The sequence below is a fragment of the Bipolaris maydis genome, assembly GCF_028858645.1.
Source record: "Bipolaris maydis strain C4 unplaced genomic scaffold PSV08scaffold_6, whole genome shotgun sequence".
NCBI lineage: Eukaryota > Fungi > Ascomycota > Dothideomycetes > Pleosporales > Pleosporaceae > Bipolaris > Bipolaris maydis.
This window is the reverse complement of record NW_027093862.1, coordinates 1,489,276-1,505,743: the sequence shown is the minus strand read 5'-3', so window position 1 is coordinate 1,505,743 and position 16,468 is coordinate 1,489,276. Positions and strand designations below refer to the sequence as shown.

The following is a 16,468-nucleotide window of genomic DNA, read 5'->3' as shown; positions in this document are numbered from 1 at the left end:
ACTTCTTATTCGCTTTCGTCGGTCAAGTCACCAAGTAGTTTTTGTGGCGTCGAGCTATAGCAATGCGTCTATTCATGCTGTCTAACCATTTCCAGAATACACAGTCGTGCCTTTGCCAGCAAGTGGCACGTTGCAAAATCGATACCAAAGTCAGCGACTCATTGCTCCAGTGTTGCTGGTCTTCTCCCGGACAGTTGCCACTATTTCTGTCACGTTTAGTTACAGACTTGGATCAGTTCCTTGATTGAACAAACTTGCTCACCTTAACCTTGTCACCCAAACCGCCTGCCACATCGTGAAAGGGATATATCCGATGCCCCAATATTTCTAAGCATTTACCCTTAGCGAGGCTCTATCTCGGCCGCTCCGGAATCGCGTGTAATCAGGCTGTTTTTGACTACCACAGTTTTCTCAGCCCCTGGCTTTATAGGACGTTCTGGCTGCCATACATTTGGTACTGGCACGTCGTTTCGCAGTCCAGCTATCCTGACGTCGCTCCAAACTCGTGTTGCAGGAATACTTTTAACTTTCGCCCATATGTAAGCCAACCTATCCATACCCCTCAGTCTCATTCCAACAACCGTATGCGTTTCCATTGCGATCCTTGTTTGAGGACGATCGAGCTCTGTCCACCCCTCGGCGTCTTCAGGGTGTATCGGCTGCAGCGCGATGCTTGTTCGTTTGGCGATGACTACCTCCTTGATAGCCATGCCGGTCCCAGGTCCTGGGTATGTTGTGGGGAGAAGGGAATTGGTGACACGACCATCCTCTTCGTGTGCACACTCTGTCAACTTGAATTGAAGAGCCGCATCTAGACCTATTCTTGCGTCTGGAAGCTGGCCGCCGTCGATAGTACAAGAACGGCCAGACTCAAAAAAGAGCTGGATGGTTGGGAAGAAAGTATTCATGGTCCAGTAGATGATTTCTGGTCCTCATCAGTCTCGTTGTCTCCACGTATGGTGTTGGTTATATGTACTTTCGTCGACGAGTTGATTGGCCAGGACCGTCGCTCCAAACTCGGCTGTGTGCCCCAGATGGACGTTTTGGGGAACAAAGCCACCTTGGATTTTGGTTTCTACTGTCGTTGCTTCGGATCCTCTTCGTTCGTCATCGCTCGCCAAAGCCTCGCTGAGCTCGTCTTGGGGTATCAAGGGCAGTTGGAGCTTGCGCCGATTTGCCTCTCGCCGTAGATCTTCGAACGAGCATTTGTAATATTCCATACGATAAAGCTGCTAGTGGCTTGCGTAGAGGTCTTGGTAGAGGTTTGAGGCACGAGGTCCCGCGATGTGCCTCTGATTGGTAATTGCTGCTATAGAACAGCTAACATGTGATTGTAAGCGATGAAAAGACTAATTGTGGCCCAAAGTTGAAGTGAAGGAGTGCATCCAGGTGCTTGGGGCTTTGTTTGTTTTCACGTGCTGCTTACAAAATCACTCCACGCTCCCTGGGAAAGAGTGGACGTCAAGTGATCCACAGTGAGAGGAAGGTACACCCAAACTTCTCGTCATGTCTTCCACGTCATGACTCCTTTTCAAGCCTGACAATATATAGACTGAAAGAAGTTTCTTGTTGTGCGGATATCATAGTCAGCTTTTAGCAATCGGAATCCTTTTGCTATTCACTTTACGGGCATTTGTTTGACATTGACAATACTTCGTACGAATATTCGTCTGCATAATTGTGCAGCTACTATACTTTCCGCTTTTGTCTTAATTTGAAGATCCATACTTTAGCTTGGTCACGAATCTTTCTTTCACTTGCATCTTTTCACCTACAATTCACGATGGGCACGTGTTTCACACTGCTGCCATTGCAAATTCGAAAGATATTGCGCTAGAGCCTCACTCGCCTTTTTTCGGTTCATGATTTGGTATGTATATTTCCGCAAGAAACCTCATAGCTACCTGCTAATTTCACAGTCATACCATGTGTTAGTCAGGTAATCACGAAGAGACACACGCTGGGACCCATGCAATTTATTCAAAGGCAGCCAGGCGTATACCATTCACTGACCTGTCACCTGGCCATCTTGGCACATTTCCACTCACATATGAGTACTTGACACTTTGTCTATTCCTCTGAGCTCACAATTTGTCTGCTTTTTGTGATCACACTATTGACTTAAAATAGCTACCTGTCACTGGCAAGATGGCACCGACAACAAGGAACGCTGGAAGCTTTTACGACTTTCTTGTGCACTCTGCGGGTACGTCCACTTAAAAGATATACAGAGAACAAGGGCCCAAGAATGATAGCAACCCTATTTAAGTGGGAGTGCTACTCGACAAGTGGGGTCTATGCAATCTTGAAGACTGCACTAATGTAGAGTTTGTGGTAAAATCTAAGAACAGCAGTTAAGCAAGGCTGGTAACGTATGGATGGAAGTGTCGCCTTATCTCGTAAAGATCCCGATTTTATAGTTTGCATTCGAGCCTATTGGGTAGCAATATTTTGAATAAAACCAAAGACGCTCATCAGGCTCATCTCCAAAGAAGGCGGTGAAAGTGATGTCCAGTATTCTTGATATATCAAAAGCACAGCCGCCCAAGTCACTACACACATTTCATCACGATAAACATATAGAAACAACACAGCCTAATTGAGTACTACCAGACATACAGGCCCCCCTAATCTGTGCCCTTAATATTTGTGTGACGACTACTGAAGCACGAAGTTTGTGGTAGGATAGATACATGGTGTGAAAGCGAGCCGACATGATTGGCCGAACGAACCTTGTCGATCGCGCATCGCCCGATCTCCCCCAGCAGATATCGATGACGCTCCAAAGATGAGATATCCACAAACACGACCCAACGCGGCTAAACAGCATGGTTGCTTTAGCCACAATGACGCCTACTTTCTCGTCAGCCTTGCGGATGTGGCTGCCAGATCTCAGAAGCTCGCGATGCTTGCTCTCAACCACAGTCGCGCTTCACGTCCGTTAACATACACCACCGTATACTGTGACTATTATGCCTACACAAAATGAGCGCGCACCGCTATTGCAGCAGAGGTACAGTGAAGAGGGACAGCCTTGCACAGTATGTCATCTTCGCATGCGTTTTCCAACACAAAAACCTGGAAGATTTACTGATTTGCGACAGCATCTGCGTATCGAGGACTTACCCAACGAGGAAAACCCTCGAGAATGGACAAAAGGCCGGAAAATGGCAAATGTGGCTGTCATAGCCCTCATGTCAAGTAACACATCTCCAGCTACCCTCCTCTTGTATATCCCCCTTTTTTTTGCTAACAAATACATCCAGTCCTCAGCCCCCTCGTCTCATCCATGTTTACACCCGGTATTGCGCAAATTGCCAAAGACCTCAACTGCTCCACAACCGCTATCATCGGGACGACGACCGGCTTCGTGGTTATGCTAGGCATCGGGCCCTTGATTCTTGCACCTCTATCCGAGACGTTTGGCCGCAGGAAAATCTATCTCACATGTTTCTCTGTCTTCACACTCCTCCAGATTCCAACCGCACTTGCGCCCAACATCGCCTTCCTGATCACGGTACGGAGCATTACCGGTTTCTTCGGTAGCGTAGGCATTGCAAATGGTGGCGGCACCATAAGCGACATGTTTTTGCCCAACGAAAGAGCTGGCGTATTTGGCTGGTATCTCCTTGGTCCACTTCTAGGTCCCACCCTCGGACCCCTGTTCGGAGGGCTGATTGTTCAACGACTTGGCTGGAGATGGGTCTTCTGGATCATGACTATTGTGTGCTTCATCAACACGCTCGCTGGGTACTTTTTCCTCCGCGAAACATACGCACCAGTGATTCTCAGTAGCAAGAAGGCCCAGTTCGAGGCACAAACAGCTGAATGGGATGACACAAGGTACTCCTATGAAGGCGAGGATGCGCGACCGTTATACGAAAAGATTGCGCAGGCTCTGAAGCGCCCTCCGAAGATTTTTGCGCAACCCATTGTTGCTGTCATGGCGGTATATCAAGCTCTCATATTCGGTACTACATACAGCATCTACACGAATATGCAGCCCATCTACGAAGATGACTATGGGTTTTCGACTGAGCAAGTTGGGCTGCTTTACCTGGGACCAGGATGTGGCTTCTTGTTTGCAGTATGGTTTCTCGTCCCACGCATCGACACTGTGTACAAGTCACTCACGGCCAAAAACCATGAGAAAGCTCGTCCTGAATTTCGCCTGCCGCTGGCAAATATTGGGTCCGTCTTTATCCCAATGTCTCTCTTCTGGTTCGCTTGGGCAGTCGAGAAACATAGACACTGGCTCGTCTCCATCGCCGCAACATTCTTTTACGGCATCGGACAAGTTATGATTCTCAACAGCACACAAAACTACTTCATTGACAGCTTTGAGAAGTATGCTGCAAGCGCGATAGCAGCTGGTACTGTTTTCCGTAGTGTAGTCGGTGGCATTGTTCCAATCCTTGCACCCGCGCTGTTCGAGAAACTGGGCTATGGTTGGGGAATCAGTACATTTGGATTCGTGAGCTTACTCCTTGCACCTGCTCCAATCTTGTTCTACATTTTTGGGGAGCGGCTTAGGGATCGTTTCCTAGTAAGTCTATAGATCGTAAGTCATCGCTTACCTAACCTTTTTCATGTCTAAAAACAGTAGGTTGATTGTTTACGCTTTCTGGTGTTCTCTATTGATGAACCAGCTTAGGCATTGTGAGCAACTACTTGTCTGTCAGCAGCCTCAAGACCTATTCGTGGCTTTGAGATGAAGTTACAGAGAGTACATTATTATAGTATCCAACGAAACAAGAGTCACTTTCTCAAGCTACAAGACGGTAAAACAAGACAATGGGGAACATCAAGTTCTCGGCATCACAATAGATGACGGCACGTTAAAACAGGGAGTATGGTCTTTTTGGTCGTCACCAAAGAAATCAAGTTAATTAGTAAGGGCAGAAGGGGAATTACATATGTCTTGTACTTCCTTAGTTGCAGCCAGAATTATTGCAGCTATGTTCTGCAGAAAAGCCACAAAAGTCGTCGTTTGCGCTGTCATCTCTTCAGTCTTCCGCTTCACTGTCATGATCTCTCTTCCCAACATCCAATGGCTACTTCAATCTATACGGTAGGGCGAGGCCAATTCTGGATAGGTGTCGCCATTCCCGAGCCTTTCACAACAAAGGAACGATGTATTGGGAGATTAAATACATTTTCAAAAAACAAATTATTAATTAAAAACGGGTGGTAGTTGGAGAGCGCGCCATTCCTGCCAATTCGACTTGCTCCCTCTGGTCCACCAGAGCGTAACCCCCGAACCCTGATTGTTAGATACGAACAAATCGACAGCTCTAGAACCCGTTCGAGTCACAGCTGTTACATCTACCGATCCGAAAAATTTCTGCGTTCCTACTGGTCGCGAGGTGCACCATTCGGCTAGTAATCCAGAACGCCAGCACGTATGTACGGAGCCATCAGAACCATGGACGAAAAGATGGAGAGTCTCAGGCGAGAGCTTGATGACAGTGACTTTAGATTCAGCCCTGATATCTGCGTGAAGCGGTATCTGATTCCAGACGCGCTTCCAACCTGAGCTTACTGTCCAGTTGGTGGTGTATGCTTGCCCATTCGGCTTGCGAGCAAATATTTCAATAGTATCCACATTTGGAACGATAGCTGATATTTCGGTCTTGTTCGAAAATTGCCGACCGATTAACTGCCAGTCAGTCCAGACATTGCCATCGTTCCATCCCAGCGTTTTGACGTTGCCATCTGCGTCAGAAATAAAAAGATCCATGTTTTGTGAAGTTCTCGCAATGACTGTTATGTGTGCTCCAACTGGAAAACCGTGAGTATCCCTGGGGAGCGGTCTCCCATAAGTGTCCTTTGACCATCCTTTTCCTTTTATCCATTGCAGTGTGTTGATATGCCCATCTTCTGAATAAGAAAACAAATCCAGAACGTCTTCGCCACGTGAGATTACGGCTACTTCGGCACCTCCAAGAAATCCCTCCCATACCGTTTCCCAGTATGACCACCTGGTCCACTGTAAGAAAGGACTGATCATTTCTGGGACATACCACCGCTTATTAAGGAGTTTGCCATGGATGTCGCAAGCAAAGATATCCAACTTTTCTGCAGCCTTTGCCACTGCTGTTATTTTGGCACCGGGAGCAAAATCACCCTTGAGCAGTCCCGGATTCGACCAACCACTGTCCTCCAACCACCATAGATTATGAACACGTCCATCTGGTCCACATAAGAATAAATCGATTTGCTTTGTCTTACGAGACAAGGCAGTGACGCAAAACCGTTTACTTGTGTCTTGAACTGTCTCTTCCACTGTACACGCTCTTGCTACGTTCGCTGGCGGAATGACTGATAGCACTTCTTTCCCATATGCCGCCGCCGTTGCCGCCGCACATGCCTGCCACTGATCGTTCTTATGCGAGTCAGCATAGTCAGAGATCCCCCGGATTACTAGACACTGGAAGCTGTTTACTAGGCCTGCCGCTTCCATCTCAAAGCAAAGCACGCCGCCAAGCTGTGCGCTAACTAAGTCTCTTTCCGCTGCATTCTTTATGACCTGGTTACCTGATGCGATCGTCCCATAGTGTATTGCTACCTCATCATCGCTTTTACGCACCTTCCGCACCTCTTGTCTCTCTTTCTTACACTTGTCGCACGTAGGCCCACCTTCGTGATCGTACGTCGCTTTGAAGAGAATATCAGCCCCAGCCTTATCGCGTTGAAACTTGGGTGCAAGCTTAGCGGTGTACTCAGCCATCTTGCTTCGTCCCAGGATCTTGTTTGCTTGCACGCTGGTTAGTGCAGCAAGCAGGATTTGTGGTGGTGAGTTGAGCGACCCTGTCCTCTTAAACCCACTCAGAGCAGCCTTCCCAGAGTCGTACTGTACAACGCCGCCGAACGTTTTATCTGGTTTACTCACTACTACGTCCCCTAGGCGAATATCTGCTTCTGCGCTTGGCACACCTCCGCCAATGCCTACCATGAGACTAAAGCGTATACCTTTAAAGGCAGCCTTCATTTGCGTCGCTACAGCAGCCGCAGAATTATTCCCAATACGTCCGTTTGGCAGACACACGATAACGACGTTGTGTCCGACCACTGAGCCAAGGTAGTATATATTCTCATCATGGAGGTCTTGTTCGAGGGCTGCGTGTTCTTCGTCGAGCATCTCTCGCGCCGCAGCCAGCTCGACCGGGATGGCGCACACCCATCCCACGGTGTAGTCTTCGCGGCATAATTGAGGTGACATTCTGGACGGGTGCGTAGGGGAAAGAAGCCTTTTAGCAGTCGATGTATGTGGGAAGAGAGTTGATCATCATCGGACAGCAGGAACAGAGGTATCAACAGTTGCTGTTGCTCAGCTTCAGCCTTGTGGCCAGCACTACAGCCTGTAGCCTCTTGTGGACTTAGTGGGGCTTTCGCAATGTCCGGTTTGCACGCGAGTGTTACACGGGGTTTGGATCTATACTTCTCTTGCCGGGTCCCACACTATGGCCGGTGAGCTTTTACGCTAGTGTTCCGTGAAGTTTGTCTAGCGAGACAGTGGAGTGGTATGCTTGGATAGGAAGGTAACAAAAGGTTAGACAACTTAATCTATATTGCTATAGACTAACAGGTAACAATCTTGTTAAGTAAAGATACTAGTAAGAAAGTACAATTTGAGTTGACCACAACGAGAGTAATAATGAAATCCATCCATCCTTATATCCTCATTGCTTCTGTCCTGGTGCTCCCTATTCTCCCTCGGAAGCATGTTACCATGGGAGCAATGGGAGCACAATTCTCCCAAGGCCACCCGTGCTCCCTTCCTTGGCGGGAGCATGGCTCTTGGCGGGAGCACCCTATCACGTGACCACGAGCCCCGCGATGTCTATTACCTTTTGACGTGGACGTGGTTGGCCCTCAACCTCGTCATCCCGCGTCAAGGAGAGAATCCTTCTTGTTACTTGTAACAGCGAGAATTGCGCTTACGCTAGGCTGACTCCGGAAAAATACCAACCTACTACGGCGCTAATCCTTACAATATTAAAAATTATATAGTTATTATAATAAAACAGAAGCTAATTTTATAAATAAGTCTACTTGTCAGAGCCTAGCCTCCTCTGAACCCTTCCAGGCCACCCTAGGCCAGCTTAACCTATTCCGGTATACGTTAGTCATCTCTGACTTATCACGATACATATTAGCATTAGGAACACTACCTTAGCTCGGTAGCTGTTCGTCTACGTGAATCCAGACTGTTTACCCTAAGCTAACTCTTGCTACTCTCTACCCGTGTCTAATTCAACCTAAACGTCTCATGATAAGCTAAATAATGATATACTACAGATTATATATTAGATTTTAAGTTATAAGGTTAATATAGTAGTACTACCTATACTATAACTAACTAGAGTAAATCTATTTCATAAATATGACTAGTTCTAGTAAATTCTAAAATTTAACGTTTCTTAAAAATGAATTGTTAATAAGCGATTAGAGCTAATTTAGTTAACTATAATATTTATATAAACATAGAGAGTAGTATTTCTAGAGTTTATGGAAAATAATTAAAGGATATAAACTTGCTCTTCTTAAATGCTCTTAGGACTTTTATTAAAGCATTTCCGTTCAGACTACCTCAAAAGCGTCCATGTCCCCAGTAGGTAGATCGGGCACGCCCACTGCACGCCTCGCAGCATCAATCATAGCTTCCACAATCTCAGGCGGATAATTCCTCTTGAGCATTACTCTCACATACTCACTCAACAAGTTCAATCCTACGTCTCCAATCTCTTCCTCCGTCAACTTCTCATACTCTCCTTCTTTCAGATCCATCCTAGCCAACCGCTGCTCCAAAAGAATATTGTATACTCTCACAACACGCTCGATATTCTTCTTGTTGGAGCGACTGTGGAAGTATTGACTACGCACAGATTCTGACTCGCGCGCCATGTCTACCCAAGCCATTTGTTTTTGCAAGATCTGGGCTGCTTTGTTGGTAGGAAAGATGGAAAAGTGATGGCGAAGGACATGCAGGGCAATGAGCGAGCCAGCAAGGTCCTGAGTGTAGCCGAAACAGTGCATGATGAGGGACGTTATCGCTCCCTTGTCAGCGCCTGCGAGGCCCATTCTGAATCGATCAGCGTCGTAGCGACTGCGACTTAGAGCTCGCCAGTATATCGACTCTTTCAATAGCTCGCGAGGCGTGGGCAATGCAGGATCGTTTCGAGTTGCATGATCCCCAAGTGCTAGGCGCAACGTTTTCCAAAGACAACGGAGGCTTGCACCGTTGGGGAAAACGCCTTTACTGCCTTCTTTTGGGTTGGTGAGGGCTTTGTAGACAATCCAAGCCTCACTGTAAGCACCCTGGCGACACTTGTTGTCCATGATGACATTCATGATAGTGGCATTCGGCTCAACAGTTGTCTCTTTGAGCTGACGGGTCAGATACTCAACATGTTCCCATTGCAAGCTCTTAGCATGATGTTGCATGATCAAGGCAAACGTAGTAACATTGGCCGCAGGAACGTCTTGTACAGTACCTGCAACTTTGTCGTGGTCGATAAAACTCTTGCCGATGCTCTGTGGATCCGATGCATGTCTCTCACGGGCTTTGCACGCTTTATCGATCATGCGCCACCCGATGTTCTCAGCCTTGAGGATATTGGGGGTATCTTTTGTGCGTATCAAGGCTTTAAGTAGCATGTTGAAATGGAACGTTTCTGGTTGATATCCTCTCTTCAGCATTACATCCAGGATTTGAGCAGCTGCTTCTGGTGCCTTTTCTACAACAGCGGACTTCATCCAATCGCCAAATATATGGCCGTGATAGACAGGTGGGAGAACTGAGATGGCATCGAGAGCAATACTAGTCATCTTGGAAATGTCAGTGCCAAGATGATACAGCAAATGCAGTCTCCTCAAGACTGATTCGGCTCGACCAGTAGCTCCGCTGACAAGTAAGTAGCCACCCTTAACCATGTCTCGGAACACTTGCTTTGCGTCGGTGAGACTGCGTGCCTCTAGAAAGCCCACAAGCCAAGCGTCGTAGTCTTCAATTGTGCAAGCGTCGCCTTTTTGCTCTCTCATCCTGGCGTAGATTTGCTTCGCAACGTGATGGTGTTCTTGAAGATCCGAGCTTGTGTGAGCGCGAAATACAACCATCATAACGGAGATGTTCCAATCAGGATATAGACGGAAGAGCTCGTCCATAATGCACCGGCTACGATCTACATTCCCAAAGAGAGCGTGTAGCTTAGCTCCAATTTCCAAATGCTCCGGCCTATGTCCATGTATTGCAATCTCAGGGTCTGAAATATGGTCCTGCTCCCATGCGTTGATAGCGTAATCCTCCCTGCCACTAAGAAATGCTCTCTCGAGGTATTCGGCCCTCTGCCCACCAGTCATGGTCTGTCCCACCCTCTCCATGTCGCAGAGAAGCTGTTTTAAGTGTGCCTTTCGATTTCGATTATCAGGCGAATCAACAGACTGAGTCGTCCATAGTAGGTCCCAGGCTCTCTTCGATAGACGCGTCAAAACTCGAGGATAGATTGCTTTTGATAGCATGTATGCTCGCCACAAGGGCGCGCGAAGACTGTTATCACGGCATTCGGTAGCACTGACCGACTGTAGTATAATGTGAAGCCTTTTGAGCGCATATAGATTCCTGAAATGGCCACCTTCCATAGAGATCAATGAGTGTTGTACATTTGCGAGCTTCTTGGGCTCTGCAGTCCGAGTATTATCGCCAAGGGCTGTCTCTGGGACGGTGGTATGTCCATTCAATGCCATAGGTAGCCCTATGTTTTTTTGTATCGTCGGATTCCATTGTGGAATATATGTTGGTATTTCGCGAGGGAGCGTTCGAAGATAGCGCGTCTGGAAGTACGGAGCGGGATGGGGTGGGCATCGTAGTCGACAGAGACCGAGCATCAGCCGGTACAGTCGCGAGTGGGCAAAAAGAAGAAAGCAATAACTCAATCTCGTCGCATTTCAGGGGATGACGGTTGTGCCTGTTCCCAAGTTCTCACTTTCGAAAAATGTCCAAACGGCGCTAGTGTTATCGATAGTGATGACGTAACGCATTTTCACGTGGTACTGTGCACAAAAGTCTATGCCCAGTCTCAGTACTGAACATCTATCACTTCACTACCAGATTTCGTGGATTCGAAGTCCTCTAGTTTCTCTCTCTGGTCTTCATACTTAAAAAGATAAGCATTTTTCTATTCGTGAGATTCTGAATGATTAGATTTACTCTCAATGCTAGGAGAACAAACTGTGTGAAGGTAAATTGAATATTTACCTCCGTGTTATAGTCATGCAACTTCATCGCATTGGTATCTGATAAAGAAGAATTGGCCCCGACAACTACTTTGAAAAGAGTTCGGCCATTATGTGTAAAGATCTACGCTGCTTTTCATGACCATTTCGACATTGCCTGAGAGTTTGAGAGCGTCCTGAGAGGGCATGTAATTGACTATGTGGAGTATGGCGAACGAGTTATTCCCGCTCGACTGAGCGTACCCTAGACAAACCCTATGGTTTTCTTAGCCCATGAGTCGATGAGATGTGGAGACGTCTGTTTCGGTTTTAGTTGAAAACTTGACCGTACGGGAATAGGAAATCAAGAATGCAAATAAGACAAAAAACCATCACGTTATCAGATTTCAACGTGGATGGAAACTCCGTCGGCTATGCATGCGCAGCTGATGATCGAGATCTTCAAGATACAACCTCTGTTTCGTATGTGGCAGGGGGGGACGCCGCAATAGAGTTTGCATGATGTGTGGAAACATCTCGGTTGGCCACAATCGGGCGATAGATGCAGATCGGTATCAGAGATGTTGATGACGAGGATGCGCCTCGATCACAAGATGTGGTTTGGAACTGATATCAGGAGAAAGAAGAATCCAGGGAGTGAATATGGGGGTGGCAATAATCTCGCGCGGAGTATTGGAAGCATCCGTGATAGACATATTTGTATCGCGATTTCCTCTCTCGCTAGCACAAGGAAACATCTTCAAGAATGGACCAGAAGCCGTGCATCGAACACCTTTTCCTTTTACCGAGATGCTGTCGCATAGGCATACACCCAAAAATGTCGAACGCTATTATCGGAAAACGCACCAATGACAACACAGTTCTGTATGTTCAGCAAAATACAGCCAATGAGTGGATGTACGATGTCGATACAAAGACGCACTGTATGGTGATAGGACCCTTAAGGATGTGCTAACAAGCAATCCATTCCTTCCCGTAGCTCGCACCTTGATGATCGCCGACCACTGGCACGTGTGTTGGTTAGTACTGATGCGCAGCGCCGATTATCCACCGTTTCGAACGATTTGCAGAGTGATCGCCTAAACAAGACCCGAATGTAGTCCGGCAAAGCCGCAAGGATATGTCACTGCTTCCCAGCTTAGGTGCGGAACTTTCCATTACTACCAAAGCATAGCACTAAAGGCTGAGCTAGTTGTAGATAGCGTATCAACCCAAGGTAGAGGCAGCTTCGGAATGTGGGTAGTGGACGCAACTCGACAGACAAGCGCTTGGGGTAAATGGAGTAGCTATGGAGTGCCCATAGACAGGAACCAGAATGTGGAGATTGCCTTGCGTTGTTATTCAAATGCCTAGTTTCCAAAGGTGTGCAAATGTATCGTCGGTCTTAGAGAATGGCCGATGTTTCTCCGAGGTGCCTCGTTCCGGTGAAGAGCTTCAGCCGTCGTGGCTGTGCCCACATGCTGACTTATATCGACAGGATTGGATGTGCGTATAGGTATACACTGTTTTACATTCACATGTATGTATGTGTGGATTAGTTGCATGCAAAAACCCTGCATAGAGATCGTAGGAATACGAGTGATGAACGCGGGGATGTGATGCTTGTGCTTGCGAGTCGCGACGTTAGGTCGCGATTTTGGGCCGACAATCAACCTTAAAAAGACTGGAACGATTGCGTCACAGTCGCCACTGTGGTCGGACACGACGCATGCAACCCGTAGGAAAGGGGCATGCGTCCTGGAAATCTTATCTCACCCCGTCGCGTGACCCCGTTTCAACGATGTGTCAAGTAAGGCATATAAGACTGCCCTATCAACCAGGGGTTGTTTTGCCTCTTGCTATAAGATAAGTGGTTTGCAGAATTTGATACTTTCAAGCAATGAGATTCATCGGATAAAAATTCGGGGAAATAGAACCCCTAACACGTGGACTATGTCATGAATGGACGTGAGTGGTAGAGAATTTTCGGGTGTGGCGTCCTAGGCTCGGAGAGATGCCTCCTAGGTCTGGACCCGTTTACCATTGACACCCAAACGGTAACCTGGCTAGAAGATGCCAATATGTGTGCAGCCTATCGTCACTAGGTCAAAGCCAACAGAGCTGAAAGAACAAACTAGAAAAGGATATTGGAGGGGTGGCGTGTGTCATGTAGAAGGCGCCCGGCACTTTTCTCCCTCATGGAGACACTACACTGACACTCAGCCTTCCCAGGAATAGACCGGTTGGCTCTGTAAATCCCCTTGTTTCACACATACCCCAGGGGTTTTGCATATGATTGCCCTTGACGTGTGCCAAATTACGGGATGCTTATGCTTGTATCTGCAAGGAAGAGCGGAGCAGCGGGTGGCGTCGAGAATTTGGGGTGCGGCCCTGGTGGACGTACGTATGTAAGATGATCGCCACCGTTGCGAACACGATTTGCAAAAAGAAAGTGCCGATTGCCATGTGGCACGAGAAGCTAAAGCCTACCAGAGCCCTTTTTGCCGAGAGAACTATTCATGGTGGACATGCCCACGGGCGGGTGCGGATGACCTCAACCTGAACGCTTGCATTATCTAGTGGAGCTGCATGCCCAGTCGCTTCTTCCGCCGCTTGGGCGCGGAACCAGGCACTATCTTCGGGGCACTCTCCGGCTTTGCTATGGGTTCACGATAGCCTACCGCGTCTCAGCGCTCTCCAAGAATTTCAAGCATGGGAAGACGCCAAGTAAGGCTGGACTTGGAAGGATTTCGCTCGGCAAAGGTGCCCGGTGAGGCTCAGCGGCACAAGTCCGGGGTCTGTCTCCTTTCCGTATCTCGACCTCTTCCTGCATGTTAGGCGAACCCCTTCACTCTTGTGAGCCCACTGTTCGCGAAAAGTATGATCTCCGTTGCCGACCGCGAATGTCCTGCAGGGCTTGCAGAGAGATCCACTTCACCACGTCTGGGGCAGCTTCGTTCATCCTAGTTTAATCCCATCATTGGTTGTGTTCCATGCCTATGTGATCTAGTGCAGGTCCTGCCATGCGTGGAGCAGGGATGACCTCTACGGCAACGGAACTCTGATTGCGATGAAGAATGTCGCTTGGTGAAAGACACTAGAGTCGCTCAGACCCCGCCTCCCACTACGCTATAGTTACCGTCTTCCCTCCCATGGCGCCAAGTTCCTATAGTCGTTCGTTTTTCTTCTAACTTTCTCGAAAGAGTTGGCCCCCTGGAGAGTAGTGGCTTGGGCTGGTTCCTCGCATGATACTAAATATTCTCCGTTCCCCCATGCAACACCAGAGTCAGGACTTGTTTTAGAACACATCCGCTTTCTTGGTTCGTTTGTCCAGTCTCGAGCCGCGTACGGACGAAAGAAAGAAAGAATGAAGTCCCTGCAACTCCTGCTCTCTTTGCTAGTATGGATGCAGCTGGCACTTGCCCAGGGTTTGGTTCCCAATGACTCGGCTTTGGTATTAGCAGTGGAACAGCTTCCTGACTGCGCGGTATGTCCCATCGTCGATGATCTCGGGAACGTCTACTGATGCAACCATCTAGCAAGAGTGTCTAGTCACCGCTGTCTCCAAGTCATCATGTGCATTGAACAATGCAACTTGCATATGCCAAAATATGAAATTACAGCACCAAGTCGAGATTTGTGTGCATAAAACATGTACGCTGAGGCAAGGGCTGAGTGAGTGTTTCTTCATCGTGTCTACGAGTACCGCTCATTTGAAATCTAGTGACTAAAAATGCGACCATGACAGTATGTCACGCTCCGATACGTTATAGAGGCGAGAGTGTCCGCGTATCCAACATTGTTATTGCGGTCTTGACTGCTGCCTTCGGTCTAACTAGACTCTTCTATCGGGGATTCTTTTCTGGTGGTGGATTTGCATATGATGACTGGTGCGTTGTCGCCGCTCTGGTTTCAGGGGCACCGTCTGTTGTCATCATTGACCGGGCTGTCGTGCCCAACGGACTCGGAAGAGACGTTTGGACAGTCGACCCTGACCAAATCACCGAGTTTGCCAAATATCTTTTTGGCCTGGAAGTGCTCTACTTTTTCCACATCGCTTTACTGAAGCTCATGCTCCTTTTCTTCTTTTTACGGATATTCCCGAAACAAAGCGTTAAGAAAATCATTTGGGCAACTATCATCTTCACCTGCCTCTACTCCATCGCATTCGTCACCGCGTCGATTTTCCAATGCCGACCGATATCATACAACTGGTGGAAATGGGACGGAGAACACCAAGGTCAATGCATCAACATCAACGCCCTCGCATGGTCCAACGCCATTATCAGCATCGTCACGGATATTTGGATGCTTGCTGTACCCTTGTGGGAAGTCTTTCAGCTACAGTTATCCTGGCGCAAGAAACTCGGCGTAGCTATCATGTTCTGCGTAGGCACATTGTAAGTTTAGCTCGTGCCCGGTGAGGGAGCTCAAGTACTGATCTTTTCTCTAGCGTCACCGTCATTTCCGTTCTTCGTCTACGATCTCTCGTGACTTTTGCCGCTTCCAGTAACCCAACATGGGATCAGGTCGACGTCATCACTTGGTCAAATCTCGAGCTCAATATCGGTATCATGTGCGCTAATCTACCAACATTACGCGTTATACTCGTACGATTATTTCCCAAAATCTTGGGTACAACCAGAGCCACCGACCGAGCAGCGTACTACGGAAACGGAAATCAAAGTTTTGGAATGAAGAAAGAGGACATCGCTTTAGGAAGTAAGGGAGGGAAGTCGTTCGGTTCGAGGAAAGGAGGCGGTCAGGATGTCATCACATATACAACCACTTATGAAGTACGACATACTGATAGCGATGAGCAGTCGCTTGTGGGAATGGAAATGGGTCGGTTTGGCCAGCAAAAGCCAGCGAACCAAAGTAGTCGCACAAGCATCTCAAGTGTATAATTTCGTAGTTTTATTATGCCTCTGTTAATATGAAACGAAATATTCTTAGTAAGAATTCCAAATTCCCGGAATCAATATTCTCATAAGGTAACTATGTATGGATAGTCCCGGTGTAGGAATGTAGGGACCCCGCAAAAAGGGTGCATTGGTTAAGCAACGATACTATACCCATGACAACTAGAGAGCTAGCACATTGAACCCCGCGTTCCCTGATTCGGACAACAAAATAGTGTACGCCAATGCTACACGCTAAACGAAGAGTTGACTGGGCTAAACCCTGCATCCCAGCAACGCCTAAAGACAACTAATTTAAAACATGTATTTTTTCTCACTTACAATCAACTAAA

The 16,468-nt window shown here is 47.7% G+C and overlaps 5 protein-coding genes across 5 annotated transcripts; 2 read left to right on the top strand and 3 right to left on the bottom strand.

Moving 5' to 3' along the window:
* Positions 1-341: 341 nt before the first annotated feature.
* Positions 342-1,220, bottom strand: PSV08DRAFT_351178 (uncharacterized protein; the record flags this gene model as incomplete). Its single annotated transcript, XM_014226185.1, has 2 exons — positions 342-925; positions 977-1,220. 2 exons carry the CDS (start codon positions 1,218-1,220, stop codon positions 342-344), a joined length of 828 nt encoding a protein of 275 aa, XP_014081660.1.
* Positions 1,221-2,917: 1,697 nt separating this feature from the next.
* PSV08DRAFT_201880 (major facilitator superfamily domain-containing protein) lies at positions 2,918-4,773 on the top strand. The gene is made up of 4 exons (XM_014226184.1): positions 2,918-3,041; positions 3,105-3,201; positions 3,267-4,561; positions 4,607-4,773. Exons 1-3 carry the CDS (start codon positions 2,973-2,975, stop codon positions 4,556-4,558), a joined length of 1,458 nt encoding a protein of 485 aa, XP_014081659.1. The 5' UTR covers positions 2,918-2,972; the 3' UTR covers positions 4,559-4,561; positions 4,607-4,773.
* A 400-nt stretch (positions 4,774-5,173) lies between these two features.
* PSV08DRAFT_178981 (purine and uridine phosphorylase) lies at positions 5,174-7,141 on the bottom strand (the record flags this gene model as incomplete). The annotated part of the gene is made up of 1 exon (XM_066091885.1): positions 5,174-7,141. The coding sequence occupies one exon, from the start codon at positions 7,139-7,141 to the stop codon at positions 5,174-5,176; it is 1,968 nt and encodes a 655-aa protein (XP_065949246.1).
* A 1,442-nt stretch (positions 7,142-8,583) lies between these two features.
* Positions 8,584-10,746, bottom strand: PSV08DRAFT_389849 (uncharacterized protein; the record flags this gene model as incomplete). Its single annotated transcript, XM_014226182.2, has 1 exon — positions 8,584-10,746. The coding sequence occupies one exon, from the start codon at positions 10,744-10,746 to the stop codon at positions 8,584-8,586; it is 2,163 nt and encodes a 720-aa protein (XP_014081657.2).
* A 3,835-nt stretch (positions 10,747-14,581) lies between these two features.
* On the top strand, positions 14,582-16,170 carry PSV08DRAFT_409537 (uncharacterized protein; the record flags this gene model as incomplete). The annotated part of the gene is made up of 4 exons (XM_014226181.1): positions 14,582-14,701; positions 14,754-14,889; positions 14,939-15,614; positions 15,668-16,170. The coding sequence occupies 4 exons, from the start codon at positions 14,582-14,584 to the stop codon at positions 16,119-16,121; spliced, it is 1,386 nt and encodes a 461-aa protein (XP_014081656.1). The 3' UTR covers positions 16,122-16,170.
* Between the last annotated feature and the right edge of the window lie 298 nt (positions 16,171-16,468).